Consider the following 25385-nt stretch of genomic DNA (forward strand, 5'->3'; position numbering starts at 1 on the left):
ACGCAACAGCCAACAACAGCTTCATCAATGAGTCCATGGACGCTTCTGTCTACAACCACAGCCAGCTGGCTCTATTCGGCACTAACAACGCCGACTTCACCACCGACAACCTCTCCGACCCCGAGGTCAATATTACCAGGTCGATCTCCAGGCTGACATCGCCCCTAGCGGTCACGGTGGCCGTTCTGTTGGTGTTCCTTTTCTCACCTATGATCCTCATCGGGAACTCGCTAGTGCTAGTAGCCATGTATCGTTTTAAGAGGCTGAGGACGCCTAGTAACTACTTAGTGATGTCCCTGGCCACCTCGGACTTGGGGATAGGTATGTTCATGCCGGTGGGGATGTACCTAGAACTCGGTGGTGCTCAAAACTTTACCAGTGTGCGCGTTTGTTTGTTCAGCTACGGAGTGGCGATTTCGCTATGTTGTGTGTCCGTGTTGGTGATGGTGGCTATAGCGGTCGATCGGTTCACTTCCCTGGCCAGACCGTTGAGGTATAATAATTTGATAACCCATTCGGCGGTGGAGAGGTACATAGTGGTGTTCTGGGCTTACTCGTCTCTGGTTGGTTTTACGCCGTTGGGGTATGCATTTTTTAATGAAATTGAATATAGGTAAGGCGAATTTATTATTTCAAATTTTGAAAACAAAAACTGTTTACAAGATAATATTTATATACAAGACGTCCCAGAACGGTTGGGATACCGCTAGACTACGACCTAATCGGATCAAAATAAGATGATTTTCCTCCCGATATACAAAAGTCAACACCTACTGAAATATATCCCAAATGTGTTGCCACAAAAAAAAAAAAACATTTTTTGTTACCTCTAAAACTGCTAGACTTCTTGCTTGCGCGTTTGTTTATTCTATTGTAATATATTTCTTGAATATGTGTCAAAATAATACATATCTTATAATTTTTTTAGGGCCTCTTTCTTCTTGAATCTCATAATTGTTTTCTTCGTGTACACAAAACTATTTAATTATCTGATAAAGATGTTTTTAAAGATTTTTTGTCTCTTCTGTAATTTTGGTACAGACTTAGAGTAAAGTAAAAAATATTTCTGCTTTATATGCACTAAAATACAAGGTGTTCGAGAATTCTGTTCTTATATTTGGAAATATTAGACAAAAATTATATAAAAAGGAACATGTTGAACAAAAATCTTTTGGGTCAATATTTAATAAGCAGTAATTTAGAAAAACATTTTAATAACTACAGAGCCTTATAAATGAACAATGATGAATGGTTACGTCTATGCTCGAGATAATGATCACTGATTGGTTGAATAGAATCTACCGAAAAATTACACCAATCACAACCGATGAAACAAAATGTTGTGTTTTAATGTAACAACCTTGATCTTATTGTTCTAATTTTGCCTATATTTAATTGTCAACATGATGAAAATAAAATTACTGTTCCAAATAAAATAACTGGTCACGTGACTTGTAATCGTTTATGAAGGCTCTGCATGTTCATATAAACTTTTTTCTTGTTTTTGTTAATACAATTCCAAATGTAAAAACGAACTTTTCGAACGTATTTTCATCACATTCAGTATAGAAGATATATCAATTCTACTCTTAATCTGTAGGGGATATAAAAATTTCATAAAACAAAAAAATCTTTAGGAAATGATTTTGTATGTAAATTCATCAGTCATTCTCTCATGCATAAAAAACCGCAAAGGGTAGGTATATTGATATAAATAAATAACATGCTGTTTGTATACTCACTCAAATAAACAAAAACGTGTTCTAAATAAGAACTCTTTAGCTGCAACAATTTTGTGCTATTAAAAATGTCGTTTTATGATATCACATGCAGCGGGTTGTTAGTTGGCGTTGACATTTGTATAGATTAGGGTGGCCCAAAAAAAAAAAAACGTATATTTTTTTCGTGTCTTTTGTGAAAATATGTTAGTTTATCATGTTTTAAGAGCCCCCACAAAAAAGCAGCTCAAAAAAATTTTTTTAGAGGTCGCCCAAGATTTTAAAAAATTTCCAAAATCATCAAAAATTAATTTTTTTTTAAATTTTTTTTCTCGTTATTTTATTATTTTTTAGGTTGAAAAAAATCTCGATTCTGAAAATTTCAAATCGATATTTTAATTTCTAAAGGTCACTCATAATTATTTTAACATTAAAAGTAATGTACCTAAAGTGTTTTCGAGTGACCTCTAAAAATAAATATCAACGAACTAATAATTTTTTTATTGAACTTGATGAACAAAAGAATAGAAATAAATCACGAGACACTTAAAAAATTTCTCGAGGCAAAATTTATTACCGCACTGTGAGTATCAAATATTTATAATTTTTTAATTTTTTAAAATTAAGTGTCTCGTGTTTTATTTCTATTCTTTTGTTCATCAAATTCAATAAAAAAATTATTAGTTCGTTGATATTTATTTTTAGAGGTCGCTCGAAAACACTACTTTGAAAGTTAAAATAATTATGAGCGACCTTTAGAAATTAAAATATCGATTTGAAATTTTCAGAATCGAGATTTTTTGCAACCTACAAAATGATAAAATAACGAGAAAAAAAATTAAAAAAGAAATTCAATATTTGACGATTTTGGAAATTTTTAAAAATCTTGAGCGACCTCTTAACAATATTTTTTTTGAGCTGATTTTTTAAGGAGGCTCTTAAAACAACTAACATATTTTTACAAGACACGAAAAAAAATAGTTTTTTTTTTTCGTGTGCCACTCTGGTATAGATAATTTGGTCTAAATCACCTTATTCTAATCCCAGGAGTTTGTGAACGAGCGGTTTCCAACCCTTCTGGGACATCTTGCATAGTGATGTCCAATGATTGAGTCTCAAAGAAGGAAACTGTTAAGTTTGTGTATTTCCAAAAAATTTTTATCTATACTATTATAAAGAGGAAAGATTTGTATTTTTGTTCTATACTAATATTATAAAGAGGAAAGATTTGTATTTTTGTATGTATGTTTGTTACGAATAAACTCAAAAACTACTGGACGGAATTCGATAATTCTTTCACCATGAGAATGCTACATTATCTCTGAGTAAATAGGCTATATTTTTTATATACCAAAATGTTTAAAATAAATGTCCACCCGTGCGAAGCCTGGACGGGCCGCTAGTTCTTTATAAAATTGTGATTAAACTTTTAGACCCAAACCCATAGTGTAGTAATATTACTTTAAAATTTGAGGAAGCTTATGTTGATCTTCATTATGAATTATTTTTAAATTAACATCAAAATTTAATTCTATTATAAAATTGACTTTTAAAACATTACTATTTTCATATAACTAGTATTACGTTTCCGGGTAAATTTAACAAAGAACCTATTCCAGTATTTTGACATATCGAAAAGTGTCACTAAGAAATACGACTGTTCCAATAAACAGGTCGTATAGTGTGCCAATTGATTTTCAAAAAATAATTATTTGATTTCATTTCATTAGTTAGTTATCATTAATCTTTACCATTCTTATTGCTACGTCAGAAACAGATTTACGAAAATTATATTATTATTTAAAGGGTGTTTCAAAAAGCTGTTGAGGGGATTATATAGGACATGGCGCAAGAAAATGTTATATAAACCCTTAGTCGGAAATGAGCCGTTTTGACCCTGGAGCAATTTTTTTCCAAAAACGTAAGGTTGTTGACCCTAAAAGACTTCGATATTTAAGTTGCTTTTATTAAGGATAAAGCAAAAAAAAATAAATATATAATTGTTTAAAACGGCTTGTGGTAGGTTGTTCTTTAATTCGATGCAAAACCTCTTCCTCAATGACCACTGTCCGTGCAGTTCGTGGATATCAACATACTACATCTGGTTTGTTGTCTTTTCTCTTAATCGACGATGAATTAACGAAAATGTTGTTCGGCAAGGATGTCGATGATTCGGAAAACGCTCACCTTCTCTAGCGTTGCATCTTGCTTCGCCATAAATGAGATGCATGTCTCTTCTAACTTAAATAGGTCCATTTCAACAACTTATAGCAAAATTTCATAGCAAACAAAACAATTGTGAAACACTCAATTAGGTACGATCATTTATTACGTGACAGCTCTGTCCATTTGTTTCACTGTTCCTCACAGCGCAGCGTGACACAGATGACATTCCATGACTAGATTAGATGCGTGCAATAGAGCTTTTATCGCACAGTTGTGCATAAAATCAATTTTTACCAACATCGTGTGTAGGACATGCAGTTGGTAAACACTTGTCAGAAGAGATAAACTTGTTTATTTTGTTTCAAATAATTTTTTGCTTTATCCATAATAAAAATTACTTAAACATCAAAGTCTTTTGGGATTAACGAGGTAACATTACGTTTTTAGACAAAAATTTGTCCAGGGCCAAAGCGGCTCCTTTCTGACTAGGGGTTTATATACGAAAATTTTCTACCGCAATGTCTTCTAATTGTAACACTGTAAAATGAAAATATAATCCACTAGTCTTATAGATAATTACGGCAACTAGTAAAATGTTATACTTGCATCGAGCGCGAGGAAGATATTCGAAAGTCCGATTTAACAGAAAATAACTAGTCACATATCTTTCTGGTTCTATAATGAATTGACGTCCGTTCTTATCCACTATTGATATCCACTTACATTATCAAGTATCGGTGTATACGATTGGTATGAACATTTAGAGAGCGCATTGCCAATCATATTTATTAGGTTTTCAATTTAATCAATATAAGTTATAATTTATTAAAATCAATTAATTGATTGATTCAGGAAGAAAGTCATGAACTGTTGCGTAATTTTTGTGTTTCAATATTAAATCGTTACATTTATGTATCGTAAAGTTATTCTGTCTTGAAAAAGTGGAAATTGTAAGTCTTGTTTCCTTGGTATTTTCTGGCGTTAAGTTGTGAGCTGTAATAGCGAGTAGTATTCTGATTGACTAAATAACAATTATTCTAATTACTAATTATCATTGAAACATAAAAATACAGTAAAATTGTATGACCCGGAAGTTCTGTCCTATATCATCTAACTTCAAAGGAACGATGTTATTATTATTACGTGGACTTCACTTTTCCGATATTTTTGGAATTCCTAGAAGTATTTCCTTAGTGACACTTTTCAATATTTCAATAAATTGGAGTATTGTCTCTGTGTCCTGTGTATAAGTATCAAGAAAATAAGTAGTAATATTTTTAAAAGTTTACAAATAAAAAAAGTTTTCCCTCTCTGGGATACAACCATCAGAGGACGCTCTATAGATAAATGTGAACTGGTAATAGGTACTTTTAGAATCTTAATTTGCTGTTTAATCTTTGTTAATGTTTCACAAAAGTTTTATATGAGTATTTTGTATTTTTTATTTAATCGCGTGTTAAAAATACAAAACTAAAGCAAACACTGCCATACTGCCCTGGAGTCATTTATTAACTGTCACTTTGCGCAGCATTTATGAAACGTCTCCCGTCTTTTAAATTACGTAATAATAAAACTATTAAAAAGCTGCAAATCCATTAAAAGCACCTCAGTGCACTTTCCTGTTCTAGCATTTGTTCAGTAACGCGTAAAACTAAATTTTCCTGAAAAGCGACATTAAAAGCGCTTCAAAGGACATTAGGTGTCAGAAAGTTAAATTTAAAAATTCAGACTGCTATGAAATTGGATGAATTGCAATGAACTGAGCTTGCCGCGGACGCCCTAAAGTGTGTGTGGGTTGTGATAGCATTCATTGAAATTTATCTCCTTCTCCTCGGGCAACCAAAAGCATATGGTTTCTTTAATTGAGTCGAGATTGGAAAGATTAATTGTTTTTAATGAAATTGATCAGCTGTTCTCAAGTCAGATTGATCAGGATTGATTTATTTTATTTATAGCTGAATTAAAAAGAACAAGATACTAACTTGGAATACTTATACAGGGTGTTCCTAAATATCATGTACATAAGGAAGTTTTCTTTGGCTTATTTCATGTCTAAAAGTTCATATAAACAAAGGTCCGCAAACCCTTCGTTACCGATCTACAGGGTGTTGAAATTTTAAGATTTTTTTAGTTTTTTTTTGGGCTCCCACAGTTTTTGAGATATTTAGCTGAAAGGACCCCGCACTAAACTTATGGGAATTGGTTCCCGGTCAAATTGGCTGAAATTTCAGTATGTTATACTTCAGGCCATTCTGAACAAATGTCTCCATGGGCACACAGTCTGGAAATGCTCATATTTAGAGATATAGGGTCCCGAATGATTTTAAAACCCATGGACGCGCACGGGGAGCTAAACGGACACTCAAAAAAGGAAAGTATGTATTCAGGCCAAAAAATGCTGAAAACGCTATAATCAGGGTAAAATTGTCCGCTCTTTCCAAATTTGATACTAGTTTTGAGCTACCACCCTTCTAAGGGGTAGAAATGGGGTTGAAGGGGAGGAAATTGCAAAAATAAAAAGTCAGTGAACAGGAGCATTTATAAGGGCCAGAATTGGTCAAATGGGGGACTTTTATATTCTCAGGCCTCCTGGCGAGCTCCCCCCCCCCTCTCCCCACCCTCCGGGGTTGAGAGGGGGTGGAATTGAGAAATTACATGGGACCTTGTTTGAACGGAAGGAAATAGCACTGGGGGGTTTTCCGGGTCGCTGATTCCATTTCTGAGGTCGGTATTTACTTAAGGCCTGAAAAGAGCCCGATTCGTGACCACGTTTTTCTCCTCTTTTGCTTTTGCCAAGGAGTGTTTGGTGGGGATGATGGTGCACAGAGTCTGGCTGTTGAAATGTACTGTTAAGTGGCCAGGAAACTGATCATGTTCCCGAAAACTTTAGGGTCTCGGAAAATCAGGGCCCGGAAAATTCCAGGGTCCTGGAAAATTAGGGCCCGGAAAACTGAAATTCGGGAAAAGAGGTACCTAGTTTTGAAAACTCGTTTTCGGGAAGCAAGCTTTTGGGGCAGCCAGAAACTGCTCGTGGCCCGGAAAACTGAAATTAGGGACCGGAAAACTGAAATTCGGGAAAAAACTACTCGGTCTGGTCCCTAATTTTCCCAGACCGAACAGTTTTCCGGACCACAAGCAGTTTCTTTTTGCCTCAAACACTTGCTTCCCGAAAACGAGTTTTCAAAACCCCGAGTAGTTTTTTCCCCAATTTCAGTTTTCCGGTCTCTAATTTTCCAGGACCGAAGAGTTTTCCGGGCCACGAGCTGTTTCTTGCTGCCCCAAAAGCTTGCTTTCCGAAAACGAGTTTTCAAAACCCCGAGAACTTTTTTCCCGAATTTCAGTTTTCCCGGCCCTAATTTTCCAAGAACCTGGAATTTTCCGGGCCCTGATTTTCCGAGACTCTAGAGTTTTCGGGAACATGATCAGTTCTATGGCCCCTTAACAGTCCATTTCAACAGCCAGACTCTGTGCACCATCATCCCCACCAAACATTCCTTGGCAAAAACAAAAGAGGAGAAAAACGTGGCCACGAATCGGGCTCTGCTCAGGCCTTAAGTGAAAACCGACCTCAGAAATGGAATCAGCGACCCGGAAAACCCCCCAGTATTATTTCCCTCCGTTCAAACAAGGTCCCATGTAATTTCTCAAATCCACCCCCTCTCAACCCCGGAGGGTGGGGAGAGCTCACCAGGAGGCCTGAGAATATAATAGTCCCGTTTGACCAATTCTGGCCCTTATAAATGCTCCTGTTCACTGACTTTTTATTTTTGCGATTTCCTCCCCTTCAACCCCCATTTCCACCCCCTAGAAGGGTGGTAGCTCAAAACTAGTATCAAATTCGGAAAGAGCGGACAATTTTGCCCCGATTATAGCATTTTCAGCCTTTTTTGGCCTGAATATATACTTTCTTTTTTGGAGTGTCCGTTTAGCTCCCCGTGCGCGTCCATGGGTTTTAAAATCATTCGGGACCCTGTATCTCTGAATATGAGCATTTCCAGACTGTGTGCCCATGGAGACATTTGTTCGGAATGGCCTGAAGTATAACATACTGAAATTTTAGCCAATTTGACCGGGAACCAATTCCCATAAGTTTAGTGCGGGGTTCTTTGGAATATAGGTTACGCTATAGGGCTTACATCATTGGGCATGCCAAATGGCTACAGAGTGATATTTTTCGGGGTTCATGTCCCCTTTTCTTCCCCTGAACTTTGGTGCGGTGCGCCGCTAGTAGATTCTACCAAAATTTAATTTTGTGTTTTGTTGAGAAACTTTTTTGCCTCATATGATTTTTTCGTATCTGCGACCGTTATCGAGAAAAAAATAAAAAACGATTTTATGTAATTCTTTAGCTGAAATTTAAATTCTTAAAATGGTCCAGTAGGCTCTAGCTTTATCTAGATAATTTCTTGTTTCTATTAATTTTGACAGTTCGCATTTGAAATAGTAACTTGGGTCTGCATATGTTTAAAAATTAAAGGTTTACAAACTGTAAGGTGTAAAAGTGTTTTAAATACTCATTATAATCTCATAACAATGCCAAATTTTACGAATTTTGAAATGGGTCATCCCAGCTTTAATTTTTAACAGGTATTGGCGAATAAACTGTCAAAATTAATAGAATCAGAAATTATCTGAATAAAGCCAGAGCCTACTGGACCACTTTAAGAATTTGAATTTTATCTAACGAATTACATAAAATCGTTTTTTATTTTTTTTTCTCGATAACGGTCGCAGATACGAAAAAATCATAAGAGGCAAACAAGTTTCTCAATAAAACATAAAATCCAATTTTGATTTTAGAATCTACCAGCGGCGCACAGCACAAAAGTTCAGTGGAAGAAAAGGGGGCATGAACCCTGAAAAAATATCACTCTGTAGAATATTACGACCATTTGGCACGTCCAATGATGTAAGTCCTACAGGGTAACCTATATTCTAAATTTGAACTAAATATCTCAAAAACTGTGGGAACTATAGAGAAAAAACTAAAAAAATCTTAAAATTTCAACACCCTTTAGATCGGTAACGAAGAGTTTGCGGACCTATGTTTATATGAACTTTTAGTAATGTAATATGCCAAAGAATTACTCCCTCCCTTATGTACATGATATTTAGGAACACCCTGTATACGAGTATACTGCACTTATATTTGACTCTCATAACAATTTTATGTAAAATTATACACTAGATTACTGGTTATTTTGACGTCACAATAGGTAATGTAAAATTACATCATATAAGTAAAGTTACATTAAGCATGTAATTTTACACTTTTTGTGAAATTCACTGAAAATGTAAATTTACATTATCGATATACATACAAGGTGTTCCAATTAAAACTTTCCACTTGAAAAATATCGGAATTAAAAAAAAACTGAGATACGTCGATTTTCCTTCAAGAGGACACGTGATGGCGTAAGTTTTGGTGTCTTGGAAGCTACCTATGTTGAGTGATACCTCATTTCAAAGCATTTTTAATTCTGCTCACGACGACGACTTTTTAAATTTTGGTTTGGATATTATAATAAAACCATCAATTAGAGAATAAGACAAAATATTAATGAATGAAAGAATGTTTTATTAAATGTTTTCCAGTTTTTAAATAAATAAAATAAAATTTATCGATTTTGTAGTACGAAGATAGTGTTGTGCTTAAATTTTAGCTCGAATTTTAGTAATTATGAATCTCTTAAAACAGGATTTTAACTTTTAATCAAACTACGTATAAATAAAAAATATGTAAATAAATAAAGTACCTACCCAAAGATTCACGTCGTCCAAATAATTATACATATTAAAAATAATTTAGGGACTTACCAAAAAGCAAAATTCAATAATTTTTAAACTGGCAAGTACAAAACAAATTACAAAATATGCTCAAAATGTCCACCACCATTTTCGATGTACGCACGCACCTTCGAATCCAATTTTTTTCGCGCACTCGCTGGAAAGCACGCAGAAAGCACTCCGACACGGTCCAATTCCAGATAGCAACACCAACTGAATTACGTATTGCTGGACAGCTTAATACCTCGTGATAATTTTTTTCTCGGAAATGGTTGAGTTTAGGACCCATGTCATATAAGGTTTTTTTGTTTATTTTAATGTATTCTATCCTTTGTTAAAATTGAGGCAGTCAAACTTCTAATACCCTGTATATTTCTGCCGATTCGGATTCAGCATTAGAAAATACGCAGAATCTATGTACTCATGTCCCAGGTACAGAATTTTTTTTGTGTGTGGCTCTGTTATCGCATTCACCGCATAATTCTTATTTTCAGAAGTTGAATCGTATTTTATTCAAGGGCTTTTTAACGAGGAAGCTGTTTGAGAAGAACGTAATTTTCGCCGTCAATGAATATAAATCACCCTCTTCGTATAATCTCACGGTCTTAACCGCGGTAAGGACAACCTCAGGGGTGATCTACAAGTTTTACAGCGAGGGATTACGACGGCCCGCATAATTTGCGTTTATTTCGCCGGCTACACCAACAACCCGCTTTTAATTTCTCCATAATCTACGTGTGTGACCGTTCCGAGGCCAAAGGGTCAGAGGAAGTTGTCTGGATTAATTTGGGAAGAGTTCATTTTAATTTGGCGTTAATGAGAACCTGCTCGGTCGGGACTGAGAACTTCATATTTCGATATTTATGGGGTCGAATCGATATACTGGAGGGTCTATGAACCCGATTGTCCTGTCTGCTTAGTGTTTCGTGTTACAGAATGTTGAATGTAATTATGGCTCATAAATACTATAAGAATATTCAATATCTTATATACACTTATGAGGAAAGATTTAAAAACGTTATGAAGATAAAAACAAAATACAAATGTCTACACAAGTATCACATCACTTTATACATGGTCTATGACAAACTTTGACAGATGGTCAATTTCAAACATTTTATCTACTATGAACATAGGTCCGATTCGTTCTTGTATGGAAGTTACAAAAGCATTTTAAAAAATATATTTCATATTCTAATCAAACTAATCAAAGTAACCCGATAAATAAAAATGATGGTTGCTAAAACAATAATAATTATTAATTGTGTTATTTTATTTAAACGTTTGACACAGCGTTAAAGTGCTAAATAAAAAATGCATTTATTTATATGATATTGTCTTTGTATATAGGTATTCCAAGACAAGCAGAGAATACCGATGAAGATATCCAAATAGACATCAACTTACACACACAGTCTTAAGTGTATCATTTCTTAGACTTCGAGAAGAAGGTTACTCCGCTCCAAAAAAAGGCCATTCATCCTACTGAAGTAAATGTACAAATTGGAGCAGATATAATACAGATGCTGTCATTGACAATTAGTGTTCGCCGTATAGCAAATAATCTTTATTTATCATCGAATTTTGTATGGTATTGAATAGAGAAATGTTACATTCTTGTCATCGCCAAAATGTACAAGCGTTACATGCAGAAGATGCTCCTCAGAGGTTAGAATTTTGTCCAACATGCATAAAATGATTTATTTCGCTTATCATGTGGTCTGTGATGAAGCGTGTTTCAGTAGGGACAGCATAAATGATAATCATAATGAACATCTTTGTGCATTACAAAGTCCGCATACAATTAGATCAAGACGATTTCAGCAACATTTCAGTGTCAATGTTTGGGTTAGCATTTTCAACAATTATTGTACATGTTTTAAATGATTGTTTAAATGCAGATCTGTATAGAATGTTCTTGGAAAACAACCTTTTTGATTTCATTCAAAATATCTGGTATCAACATGAAGGTGCACCACCACATAGAGGGAGACAAGTAACTGCTTGGGTTAAATAAATGATCATTTCCCAAATAAATAGATAGGTCAACAAGGTCCAATAGCATGGCCACCGCGTTTCGTAGATCTAAATCTTTTGGACTTTTATTTATGGGGACATATGAAGCACACCCGTCAGCAGTTACTTGAAAGAATTCAGGATGCAGTTAACCAGATAAGCAATGATCCAAATCTTATTCGTCCAGTGACGGAATTTTTAGTTCGCCGATGTGACGTTTGCATTCAAGCCGAGGGTGGATATTTTAAACTATTTTTATAGATTTGTTAATTTGATTAATAAAGGTTAGCTAATATTTAAACTTTAAACGCAAATAATAATTTATTGTTATAGCAACCACCATCAGGCTACTTTCATTGAAACATGAAATCATGTTTTTTAAAATGCTTGTAATTTCTAAAAAAAGTTATTAACTGTTCGATTTATGTTTTCGTCTTCTGAACTTATGTCTTTCCGTTTTAGTTACCTTTGAAATTTTTTGTTTATTTCTGTCTGTTTCTATAGCTAGAGATTTCATTTAATATTTATTCTATTATTTCATCTTTTAGTATTTGTAGCCAACAATGATTGCCGTCTGTTTTAATTTTCTTTGAACGGCATTATTTTCCTTTTCCAAAATTTTAGTCGAATCCCATTGGTTTATATGGCTGCTTTCCCAATTAATGCAATAAACATTTTGTTGGAGAGACCTCTCGACCTGTAAATACTAGAATAGACAAAGACAAAAATTTGCAATCACGCTTGGGAAAAGAGTAAGATGATTGTTATCTTTTGTTTTTGAAATACATAGTGCTCTAAGGATTATTTTTTTTAAATTAAAGTTTGGTTCTTTCTTTTCATAATACAATGTTATGTGGAGGTTTTTAAGAATACTTTCCTTAGTTTCGTTAGTTTTCTAGAGATTGTTAGCTGCGATCTTACTCAGTACCAATTCTGAGCAAAGACATATACAGGGTGAGTCGGGAGGATCGTACCAAACTCCAGCAATGGATTCTACATGTCAAAATAATAAGAAAATCTCAAATGTTGTTGTGATTTGTTTTCAAGCTATGTCGTACATTTCAATAAAAAATAATCTAAAAAAAATATTAATATTGATATTCTATTAATGATAGGGTTCCTTGATTAAATGTTCAAAATCACCACCATTGATCTCTATACACTTGTAGTTCTCCTAATTGCTGCATGTCTTTATTTAATAAGTGCTGCAGTATTGATGCCTCCCGAGTGTTCACTCTAACTTTGTACACTTGATTTTTGAACAGCCCCGTAAATAGTAATCTAGTGATGTGGGAGGCTGGAGATCATGGTGGCCGAATTAATAGGACCACTGCAGTACATTCGCTTTCTCATATTTATAGGAACATCCTCTAGTAGTACTTGTGATTTATTTTGTATAAAATTTATGTAGTGGTCTCCTGTCAATTGACTCTCCAGAATGAAACGACCAGTTAAATAACTTTCGGTTGCTGAAAATTACTTTCGAGTGGTGCTGCCACAGGTGAATACTGCTTCATCAGTAAAAAGTATGCGAGATACAACAAGATGATTATTACTGATCGATCGATAAAACTCGATACGCTTATCATAATCTTCCGGTTGTAGGTGTTGTACACTATGTACATAGTACGGATATAAGCCTTGCTCGTCGAGGGTTTTATTATTATTTTTTGTGGAATGCCCAATTGAGTAGCAATTCCTCGTGAGCTGGTAGCTGCATCATCTTCTGCTAGACACAGAATATTTTCTACTTCTTCTCAACCATATCGATGAGCTCGTTCAAATGTTATACAAGCAATGTTATACAAGTTTCCGTTTTTTTTTTGTGATATTCTTCAACAGCAGCATTACAAAAACCATAAACAAACACCATATTTACATACTCCAAATTTAAATAAGTTCTTGGCATTTTGTATCGTACAAACGTATAATGAAATGTTAAACTATTGCAACATAAAATAACACTGGCAAATATCCTACTTTTGAATTTGAAACATGACATACTTTGATTTCAATTTTTTTAAATTTGTAATTATGCTATAACTTGAAAACAAATTAAAATTGCATTTGCATTCTTTCTTATTATTTTGAAATCTATAATCCATTCCTGTATGGAGAAATAGAAAATAACAGTGAAACTGAGTTAACGCAAGATCGTTAAATAAATAAATTGTATTTAAATACAGGGTGTCTCATAATTAGCTGCCAACCCTGAACAGGCCGATTCTATGATCAAAACTAAGTAAAAAAGTTCATATGAACATGGGTCCGGAAATGCTTCCTAAGGGCACAGGGACCCATTGAAGAGGGAGGAATGGAAATCATTTTTTTGCAATATCTCTCAATCGCGTTGTGATAAATGAATGAAATTTGGTATACACAGCTAAATTTTGATGAGCAATTTGATGGACTAATCCATTTATTTCCACAAGGTCCATTGGGGTGGGTACGGGGGGGCCCTTGGTACTTTGCGTGTGTAACTTTTTCATCTTTGACTTTTTAACAAATTGGACAGCAAATTCCGTTTTCCCGAACTGTTTTACGTTAAAAAGGTACTCTTGTTTCAAATCGTTATCTTTAACGGTTTCTGAGAAAATCGCTCTTGAATTAATCCCACTTTGGTCAATTTCATAGTAATTTAAACAAAAAATAATAATAATAATTTTCCTTTCCTCTCTTTTCCATTTAAAGGATTAATTTTTATTTAATTTAATTTTTTATTATTATTTTTTTATTAAAATTAGATTAAATTTAAACAAAAAAATTTTTTTTGTTTAAATTACTATGAAATTGACCAAAGTGGGATTAATTCAAGAGCGATTTTCTCAGAAACCGTTAAAGATAACGATTTGAAACAAGAGTACCTTTTTAACGTAAAACAGTTCGGGAAAACGGAATTTGCTGTCCAATTTGTTAAAAAGTCAAAGATGAAAAAGTTACACACGCAAAGTACCAAGGGCCCCCCCGTACCCACCCCAATGGACCTTGTGGAAATAAATGGATTAGTCCATCAAATTGCTCATCAAAATTTAGCTGTGTATACCAAATTTCATTCATTTATCACAACGCGATTGAGAGATATTGCAAAAAAATGATTTCCATTCCTCCCTCTTCAATGGGTCCCTGTGCCCTTAGGAAGAATTTCCGGACCCATGTTCATATAAACTTTTTTACTTAGTTTTGATCATAGAATCGGCCTGTTCAGGGTTGGCAGCTAATTATGAAACACCCTGTATAAGAAAACTAGCGGATCCGACAGACGTTGTCCTGTTCAAACGTTTTAAATCCGAAAAAACAGTATCTATCGGATCGAATTGTGAATCTAAATCATTCTCAAATCCTCTTGTACGCACAAAAAATTTCATCAAAATCGGTCCAACCGTTTAGGAGAACTTCAGTGACATATACACGAACAGAAGAATTAGGTATATATTATGATGCTCAATTCAAGATAATTAGTTTTTAGCGTCAGTGGAAATATTATAAATTTTGAATATTATTTTTAGAAAATATATTTTAATTACTTACCAGGCTAGCTTTTTATTTGTTATCACTCAATTTGATTTTGAAATATAAATTGTAAATTTAAAAAAAAATTATAATATTTTTTATTATAAAGTATTCTTCATTCAAAATGGGATTCTATTTTACGTTTGATACTTTTAATGACAATCAGATTACTTATGTCAATTTTGTGTAAATAGTGGACATTAAATTTAACAGAACATGAGGTCTTATTTCAGTAGTCAGTTCACAAAATAGGTTTTACTTGTAATTAATTTTGTTAAAAAAAATTAAATAGTATTGTTGTAATCTATGTTTAAATTTTTATATTGACATAATAAATTATAAATTCATAATCTTTTAAGAATGTCGCTATTTATCCTGCGATAACTTATTTCTACTCTTTTATTCAACAAACTAACATTTACTTATCTATTGTCCTTTCATTCTTTTAATGTCCACGATTTCTTAGTAGTAATTTTCTTTCTGCTATTTCTCTCCTGTCTTCTTCCTTCTTTTCGTCCACTCACTCTCTCCTTTTTGTCAATTTGTTCCTTTCTCTGTCTCTTGTATCGCTGGCTGCAACTTCGGGACTCTCCTTTATTACTAGATACGATAATTCAAATAATTTTACTAATATGACTATTGGATTATTACTCTTTAGTTATCTGTCAAACTTCGAGTACACCTTCATTCTTTCTTCTAACACAATTTTTCTCTAATTTTAATTTTCACTGTTGTTATCTTCTTTCCTTTATAGTTTTCTGCACGATAAACAATAATTTTGTATTCTCCTTATTCCTTAAGTAAATTTTCTTTTTTTTTTTCAGCAACTGATTTTCACTATCAGCTTCGTGTTCTTTTCCGTTCGTCTTCTTTAATTTATTTAACTTTTTCTTATTCAATCTTCCTTTTCTGTTTTGACAATTATCTTATTTATTATTATTATTTTTGTCTCCTTGATTGCCACTGCACTGCACTCTTATTTTAAAATACAATTTTTCTTAACTTATTCTTTTTAATTTAACCAATCAGATTACTATATTTACTTTTTACATTTCCAATTTAACCTTTGTTTCATTAAATATTGGAATATGTTTTAAATATTGTTTTAATATTTTTTAATTATGTCCTACGTATATTATTGTCTTTTTATTATTATTTACAGCCCTGATAAAGATTAAAAAAAACGAAATATTAGCTTAGCGAGAAAATCAGGATTCTTCTTTCTTCGTTATTCCGTCCATACATATTCGCTATTTGAATTGCACGAAAATTATATGATGTAAATTATTTTGTAAAATGATTTAATATTTCTTTAAATTATTTTCTAAATACATATTCTTATAAATTATTATTATTTACAGCTCTAAAGAAGATTTAAATAAAATCGAAATATTTGCTTACAATTATCAGAATATCAAGACTTAAATTCGTAGCTCTATTCCGACTATATTTTCTTATTACGCTATTTGAAGGTCAGGAATATTATTTGATGTAGATTCTATTGCTGTGGTGAAAAACAAGACAATGGAGAAATAAAAGAATTTCCTTATTGTTTTATAACCTACCAATTCCTGAATTATGCCAGTTTATTTTTCAATACACCATTCTTTTCTTATTTTAAGAATATTCACTGTGCTCAATAGTACCTATACTTCTCCAATTTCTATAAAAATATTTGTAACATTTTTTTTCTTTCCATCTGCTACTAGAGGGTTTTGATACCATAAGCTGCTTCTTTATGTTATCCTTACTAAAGTTTATTCAACTACAGAGTTTACCTTCTGCTTACTTTTCTCAACTTCGCAACCTATAGGGGAATTCCGTTATACTTTGTATATGCATAGAGTGCTGCATAAACTTGGTATTTCTAGAGACTTTATATCTTGTTACAATTGCAACTTAACTGTCTATAAGTTTAAACAGAGTGTTTTTTTTAATTGTCAAGAGAAGTCAATTTTTATTTTGATGAAGCTACATTCTGATTTGAAAAATAACTTTATCACATTCACCTTTTCCTTGCGAAGATTGATCAAATGATATTTCACCGAAAAAGTGTTTTCAGTACCTGAAAACCATATATTTTTTAAATCAAACTGTTAATGTTCGGGAAATTCTGTTTGATTTTAAAATAACTATACTAATAAATAAAAGTTAAGAGAAATTAATTCATGGATTCCAAAAAAAGAGCATAACTACATGGGGAATAAACATATATTTCACAATATAATTTGACTCTTCTACCAAATTTTTAGTTAGGGATTGACAGGGGTTGATTATCAAATTTCATACCATCTTACAATATAATGTGGTTCACAAATTGTCCGAAAAAAATCGTTATCAATTTTTGAAAACCACTTGTGTGCCACTGAAGACTTAGCGAGTAATAGCGCGGCGACAAAACGGGTACAAGGACTTGCTACTGAATCTGACCCTTGTTTACTATTTATATAGATACTATGGAATTGAACAATTTCATATTTACTTATTTTAACAAGGATTTAGAAGTATTTGAGAAGAGCTAATACGTGTTTCGTAAAATAGATACACTATTAATGTGCTTAAAACTTACAAAAACTATATAAAATAATTTTGTTAAATTTAAATAAAGTAAAAATTTAACATTAGCTGTGTTATTCCTAATGCGCATGCTCGTAAAGAATAGCCTTATACGCAGGTGAGATCTTGTTGTTATACACCGTGTCCACCTAGTGCGCGTAAGTCCAATAAAAGATATAACTTAATTTTTTTTTCTACAGAGTTGCCTACTTTCCCCAGCTGCACAAAATGAAAATATATTTGCATATACAGAGTGTTCAGTTTTCCCTGGGCAGGTACCAACTTAATTTTTTTAAAGGAAACCTATATTTTTTATGGCATTATCGAATTCTACGTGAAAAATTAACGGGACTTTGTGTTATGATCCCTATTAAAATATTGATAGTTTTCGAGATAATCGACTTTTCATTTTTTTTCTTATGTTTCGTCACTTCTAGTAGTGGACATAATTATAATTGTATGACAGCTAGAATTTTTTTTTTTCAGGAACTGTAGAGTGAAGATGGCTCTTTCAAAAAACGTATCAAAAGTTGAACTGCGATATACAGGGGGCAAAAGAATCGTGCCAAACCTGATAATTTAAAATTTGAAAAATCTCGACTTTTTCAAATAGAACACCCTGTGTTTTATGATTTCATTAGATGCCTTTCTGTAGACCCTATAATTTTTTAATAGCTTTCCCTATACCATATTCCCTATAAATATGAGAAATGTTTGCTAGCAGCACGTATTTACAAAGCAAATAATCCAAATTTACAGAGATTCCCACTGTTTTGCTAATTCTTAATTACTTGTCGCGATTTTATGTTTTTTTTATTTTATTTACAAATAAATGGTAACTTTCCATAAAGACTTATTTATTAAACTCAAATATTTAAATTTTTCAATGATTAACTAATAAATTTAAAAAAAATAAATATCCTTACAATATTTTTCCCGACAAAGGAACGGCGCAAATCCGGTATTTTACATAAAAATGTTTTTTTGCAAAAATTACGCAACTTAGGTATAGGGAAAGCTATTAAAAATTGTAAAGTCTACAGAAAGGCATCTAATGAAATCATAAAACACAGGGTGTTCTATTTAAAAAAGTCGAGATTTTTCAAATTTTAAATTATCAGGTTTGGCACGATTTTTTTTTGCCCCCTGTATATGGCATGTCAACTTTTGATACGTTTTTTAAAAAAGCCATCTTCACTCTACAGTTCATGAAAAAAATAATAATTTCTAGCTGTCATACAATTATAATTATGTCTACTACTAGAAGTGACGAAACAAGAAAAAAAAATGAAAAGTCGATTATCTCGAAAACTATCAATATTTTAATAGGGATCATAACACAAAGTCCCGTTAATTTTTCACGTAGAATTCGATAATGCCATAAAAAATATAGGTTTCCATTTAAAAAAATTAAGTTGGCACCTGCCCAGGAAAAACTGAAGATCCTGTATATGCAAATATATTTTCATTTTGTGCAGCTCGGGAAAGTAGGCAACTCTGTAGAAAAAAAATTAAGTTATATCTTTTATTAACCTAGATATTGGACTTACGCGCACTAGGTGGACACGGTGTATAGTCGTTGTCATCATTAGCGTCTTTTCTATTCTTTTGTTTAATCTTGGCATTTTCTAGTTCTACCAGGTATTTTTTATTGTTTTTCTTGGTGCTCTGATGTGTCAGTCTGTTTATCGAGTGTTTTTTGTTCTTCAAGTTATAGCCGTACTCTTAACGAGAACCAAGCTTTTCTTGAATGGTATCCTGTTGCAAGGCTACTTCGCTTGCATCAAATTATCTTTAATGCCCATGCTCAGTAATTTTAATTTATGAATTACTATAAAAATCAATATTGTTCTATAAATTTAAAAATATAAATGCTATAATTCTTTTAGTGTGTTATTTAGGGTTTGAAACTTCTTAAATATTTATAATATTGCCCGAATATCGCGATATTTAAGGTCATGCCAAAGAAGATTTGGCACTTATGTCAAAAGTACATAAGGTCGAAACTCGATCTAGTAAAAATACTGAGAAATTCTTCACGACAATGTGTAATATGGGGTTGCCTATTATTTGACGTATGTGACGTCACTACTAAAAAGGTCTATTCTAAAATGATGTATGCCGGCAAAACTCAATCGTATTATTCATTCATCACAGATAACGTAGAGATAACTGCCACTGATATATGCTCTGACCAGATCTATGTTCTAATATCTTCATCAATCATTGTATATTTAAGTATATTCCTGCATTAAGGGTATTTGTCGGTGTAATTAAATTCCCAATCCATTAATAGCCCTAATCCGGGAACAATGACCAAAAACACTGCCTCGCACACTTGGGCAACTAATTCTTGGGATATAAATGTGATACAGCCAAGTGATCCAGCTCTCGTCGCTCTGTTGCAGAGCACAGTTCCTTACCTGTTATCAGCGATTTCTTTTGTACATCGTCATGGCACTGGAAACTGGTTCACTGTAAAATCTGACCTCGCACAATGCGGCCGGCATGGCGGCAAAGTGTGATAAAAACGGATAAAAACTTTCGCAAGAAAAGAAATAAATATAGTTTTATAGCACCTATTTTATATCGGCAAATTCAACTGCTTCTGCCGATATTGTTAATACTAATTAATAAAATTAATTTGTGATTTTACTTAATAAAATAATTTGACATACCTGATGTTACAACAGCTGTTCAAAATGTTGTCCACCGACATGTAAACACATTTGGACCCGTCTTACATAGTTTCTACGAACTAACACAAAAAATGTCTTGCTTCACTTCACCATAACACAAATGTTGTCTTGCTTCACCGTAAATTAAAGCGATATTCATTAACTCCGAGTTGCTATACATTCAAGCCATTTTTGACACTGTAATGAACCTTTTTTTATTTTCGGGATTTCATTTATATTTTAGTAATGATCTTATTTTATTTTGCTCCCGCTGTATTATAATTGTTTGGCGCACCGCGATTTTGCACACGGCCCACGAAGTCGCCGTTTCAACGGCTGAAGTTGCACACGGCACTACCAGCCGTTCTGTATAAAAGCAACGGAGTCACCTACACCAGGCAGTGCTTAGTAGGTCTTTCCACGGCACTCAACCCTCCTCTGGGTGTCCTAACCAGAGCGTTTAGCAGGTCTCTTCCGCGGCGCTCAAGGTAAGGTACACACCTGGACTCCGACTCCGGGTACTTAGCAGGTCTTTCCGCGGTACCTGACGTCTACCTCGCGGCCGACTCCGGGTGTTTAGCAGGTCTTTCCGCGACACTCGGCGTTGTCACCGTCAGGACATCCGTATTGCCTTCGTGACAATAGGTATCCCGATGTTTTTGTTATTTATATGGGTAGGGTATTATTGTTAATATTATATGTGTTTATAGACTGCGATTTATTTTAGAAAATAAAAGTTTTATTGATACCAAGTCTTGTAATATTCCCGAACCTTGGAAAACACTTCTCCACCGAGTGAACCCGGACTGTGACTGTACTAGTTCGGCGTCTGAGACCGAACCTCGAAAGTACATCACAACACTAACTACTAAAAAAACTATTGTAAACACTATCGCAACGACGGTTGTAAATCGGATGTCAGTATTCTGAGTCGCTGAGGCCACGTGGCCCTCCACGCGTATTACGAATAACGCTAGAGATTACAATTATCCAGCTATGGAATAGTTGTAAGTACTACAACTTCAATAATTTTTTTCTCGGAAACTATACTAAAGGATTTTACAAAATTTTTTTTACCATAATGACTCCAATTTTTTTTTTTAATAAGTTGTGAATCACTATATCTGAAACTAACTGATAGGTATTAAAAATTTAGGCAAGTTGACCAAAATTGCCATTAAAGACCCAATTAATTGGACTAATAAATCAATCTGTCATTACTCTGTTTTCGATTGACTACAACTAGCGTGAATCTCAAGCTTTGTATTGGGAAAGAACCCTACAATTCCTACTACTTCCCCAAAATTAACTCACTTCATTACCTTCTCTTCTTTGCTTCACCATAACACAAATACTTCACCATAATACAAATGTTGTCTTGTTTCACCATAAATTAAAACGATATTCATTAACTCCAAGTTGCTATACACGCAAGCCATTTTTGACATTAACTATTAAAAAACTATTGTAAACACTATCGCAACGACGATTGTAAATCGGATTTCAGTGTTCTGAGTCGCTGAGGCCACGTGGCTCTCCACGCGTATTAGAAATGACTCTAGAGACTACAGTTGTCCAGCTATGGAATGGTTGAAAGTACTACAACTTCAGTAATTTTTTTTTTCGGAAACTATAAGGATTTTACAAATTTTTTTTACCAAACTGACTCCATTTCTCATGCCCCATCTATCCCAATTAATTTTTTAATAAGTTCTGACTAACTTACAGGTATCAAAAATTTAGGCAAGTTGACCAAAATTGCCATTTAAAGACCCAATTAATTGTGCTAATAAATCAATCTGTCATTATTCTGCTTTCGATTAACTAGAACTAGCGTGAATCTCAAGTTTTGTAATAGGAAAGAGCTTTACAAAATTACTACTACTTCCCCAAAATTAACTCACTTCATTGCCTTCTCCTTTTTGTTACAGTAGCACGGGCGACTGCTCCTTTGGCGACCTGGTGGCGAAGCCTGTACAACTATTCATGTTCTGCGCCGTATACGGACCCAGCGCCTTGATCTTGGTGGTCTGCTACGGTTACATCTACCTGGTGGCGCGAGGCCACGCGCGTGCTATTCGCTCCGAAGTGCGACACTCCCACACGCTGCAGCACTCGCCGCCGACCGGTGGCGGCGGCGCGTCTGCTGGGGGACCCCCTAGGTACGGCCTGGCGCTGGCTATTACGGCGGGATTGTTTCTGGGCCTCTGGCTGCCCTTCCAGGTGAGTCACGATATTAATTTTCATATGGTTGTCAGGAAAACATAGAAGTTCTGATGACGTATGGCTTTTACATACAGGGTGATTCAATTAAAGCAGCCCACCTGAAATATTTTCAATGCAACAGATTTTACCGGAAACCTCCGAAACAGGTGAATTTTCAAGGGGGGCATCTTTTGATCATAAATGCATGGATGTATTTCAATTCTCTTTACAAAGGCGCTGAAATTTGTTTGTTCTGTCATAAAATTAATGTAAAAAACCTGTTGGAAATGTCGGTGAAATAAATCGAAAAAAATAACTTTCGTTTCAGGGAATGACCCTACATCCATGAATTTATGAACAAAATATGTCCCCCTTGAAAGCAACATTAACCTGTTTCGGGGGTTTTCGGAAAAATATTTTGCATTGAAAATATGTCAGGTGGACTGTTGTAATTGGGCCACCCTGTATATTTTACACTATTATACTTGTTTTACATTGCGAATTTATTCACAATTAATTCACGAAGTTTTTCATGAATTAATTCATCAATTTATTCATAAAGGGTTCGGTTTTACATTATTTTAAACTTTGTGAATTTCTTTGAAACAATAAATAAAGACAAACTGAAAATTAATACATTTTCATGAATAAGTTGAGATTATTTTTTTAATTAGATAACATGAAAAAAAATTGTAATTATAATTTACCAGTTCATGTATCACTCTTTATAAAAACGTGCTGAAGTAAATATGTAAACAAATAACTTATCCTCAATATTTTTGTTGGTACTTCTGAATTTCATAAATAAATTCACGTAAATTAGAACATGTTCTAATTTGTGATGAACTTTATGAATAAATTCATGAAGTTATTTGACAGCAGATTCGGTGCATTACACTTGCCCAATTTCCTCACGAAGCGTCTTGATGAATTAATTCATGAATAAATTGGCAATGTAAACCAGGTATTAGGAAATATTTTTATTCAATGTCGACATATTTAATTGGGCACTACTTAATAGTTCTTAACTGAAGCCAAGAGAACTGTGATATATAGTAAGCTGATACATTGAACATGTTCTTCAAGAATAACAATTTTGTGTTGTGCAGTAATAAATATAAGACGCCCAATATATTGGGTGATTTATAAGAATTAGTTATTGTTATGTTTATAGTAGGATAACAGACATAATATGGAATCAAATTATCATCCAGTCATTAGGGCGTGGCACCGAGGAATAAAACTGAGTTACTTTTATTGCCGCAATTAAAGGTGTCTGTTCTTCCAATGCCCAAACAGATAATGGAATATTGAGGGGCTCGATGAAGTAGAGATAAAACTAATTGCTAAAATAAATAATATATAAAATTCTGATTCTGTCAAGCAAAATTTCCTTCGAGTACAAATTCTGGCAAGGCTTCCGTCCCAACTGTCGATATCCAGGGTTAACGTTCGATCACACGTATAGACACCTCCGCTGGTGGCTCTCTTGCGCGGCACCATTCCCACTGCGTGGCTCTGCCCTCCATGTTTGAACTCCTGAAATATGGCATCCATCTGGGTTGGCCTCTATTGCTTTATAGTTGTTATTATGACAAAGCCACCAAGTTCGAGTTTCGGAGAATTTTGGATCTCCGAAATTCGAACCCGGAATGGCTTCGTCGCCCTTATTTCGCGTCGTTGGGAATGTTGACTGCTGCAACAGAGCGTTTTTGGCTTATTAGAGCGGCGGGACGCGACGCGACGACGCGACGGCGGGAACTTTGGATAGCGATCTAGAGCTGCTTGGAACGGTTTTGAACGCGACGGCGAAATTTTACAAAGTGAGATAAATACTGTCGCTCTTTGGAGTGCCGCGCTATAGCTACGGGTCCTTTAGGACATAGTTTTTTGCTCTAGTTACGGTCTATTTGATATAGGGCAGATTTTTCCGGCTTTATGGTTCAGAATGAAAGGTATGGTGAATTTTCCAATTCGGTACTGGTAATACGACAATATATATGGAACTACTTAAAACGAGAGTTTTTTTTTCCAATTCCATTTTTTAAATAGTTACAAAGTACTTGTAAAAAATTCAAACCGGTCTTTGTAAAGAAATTAAGCAAATAAATTCTTCTAAAAGTAACGGTACTGAAATTTGGTGTTTCGTAAAGATATGCAACTGCGCCACGTGCAGAACCTTATCGCGACTTGCAGTGAGAACAGAATCACTTTTGAGAAGATGATCATTAACTTCTCTACTTTTGTAATAACTATTTTTTCTAGTTAAATCCGTTAATAGCTCATTGACGTATTATTGTAACAGAATGTTATATAATTATTACAGAACTCCGTGAATGTTTTAATACACATTTAAGCGCATCTTTTTCTGACTGATAAAATCCGACCTCTATTAAGCATTTCAGTACATCTGAGGGCCTTTCGATTTGGCAAATATAGTAGCTATTAGTAGCTAATAGCAACTTAGAGTTACCCTGAACTGATATTAGTTGCTAATAGGTACTATTTTTGACAAAACGAAAGCCCCTCCTAATATACAGGGTGATTCATTAACAATGGGAACATCGAAAGCTGAAGATACTACACGTGGAATAGTGACCATTGGCGCAAACATGCCTTTTCCGAAAGTTGATAGTTTCGGAAATACAGGGTGTTGAAAGCTAAATTTAAATCGTTTTTTGCGATTATTTTGAAAATATGTAGGTTAGGAACTTGAAAATTTGTGAAACTATATTTTTTTAGGCGACGA

The 25385-nt window shown here is 33.9% G+C and overlaps 1 protein-coding gene across 1 annotated transcript; it reads left to right on the forward strand.

The window, feature by feature from the left end:
- The first annotated feature begins 35 nt into the window (after positions 1-35).
- On the forward strand, positions 36-22985 carry LOC108908805 (adenosine receptor A2b-like). The gene is made up of 3 exons (XM_018712944.1): positions 36-613; positions 22366-22654; positions 22965-22985. Exons 1-3 carry the CDS (start codon positions 36-38, stop codon positions 22983-22985), a joined length of 888 nt encoding a protein of 295 aa, XP_018568460.1.
- Positions 22986-25385: the final 2400 nt, after the last annotated feature.

This window comes from Anoplophora glabripennis, unplaced genomic scaffold (assembly GCF_000390285.2).
Source record: "Anoplophora glabripennis isolate ALB-LARVAE unplaced genomic scaffold, Agla_2.0 scaffold274, whole genome shotgun sequence".
NCBI lineage: Eukaryota > Metazoa > Arthropoda > Insecta > Coleoptera > Cerambycidae > Anoplophora > Anoplophora glabripennis.

Excerpts from the sequence above, each read along its gene's own strand:
- LOC108908805 (XM_018712944.1), top strand. The coding sequence starts at position 36 with ATGGACGCTTCTGTCTACAACCACAGCCAGCTGGCTCTATTCGGCACT. Across the intron at positions 614-22,365 it reads TTTAATGAAATTGAATATAG|CACGGGCGACTGCTCCTTTG; the intron begins GTAAGGCGAATT and ends TTGTTACAGTAG. Across the intron at positions 22,655-22,964 it reads GCCTCTGGCTGCCCTTCCAG|GGAATGACCCTACATCCATG; the intron begins GTGAGTCACGAT and ends CTTTCGTTTCAG.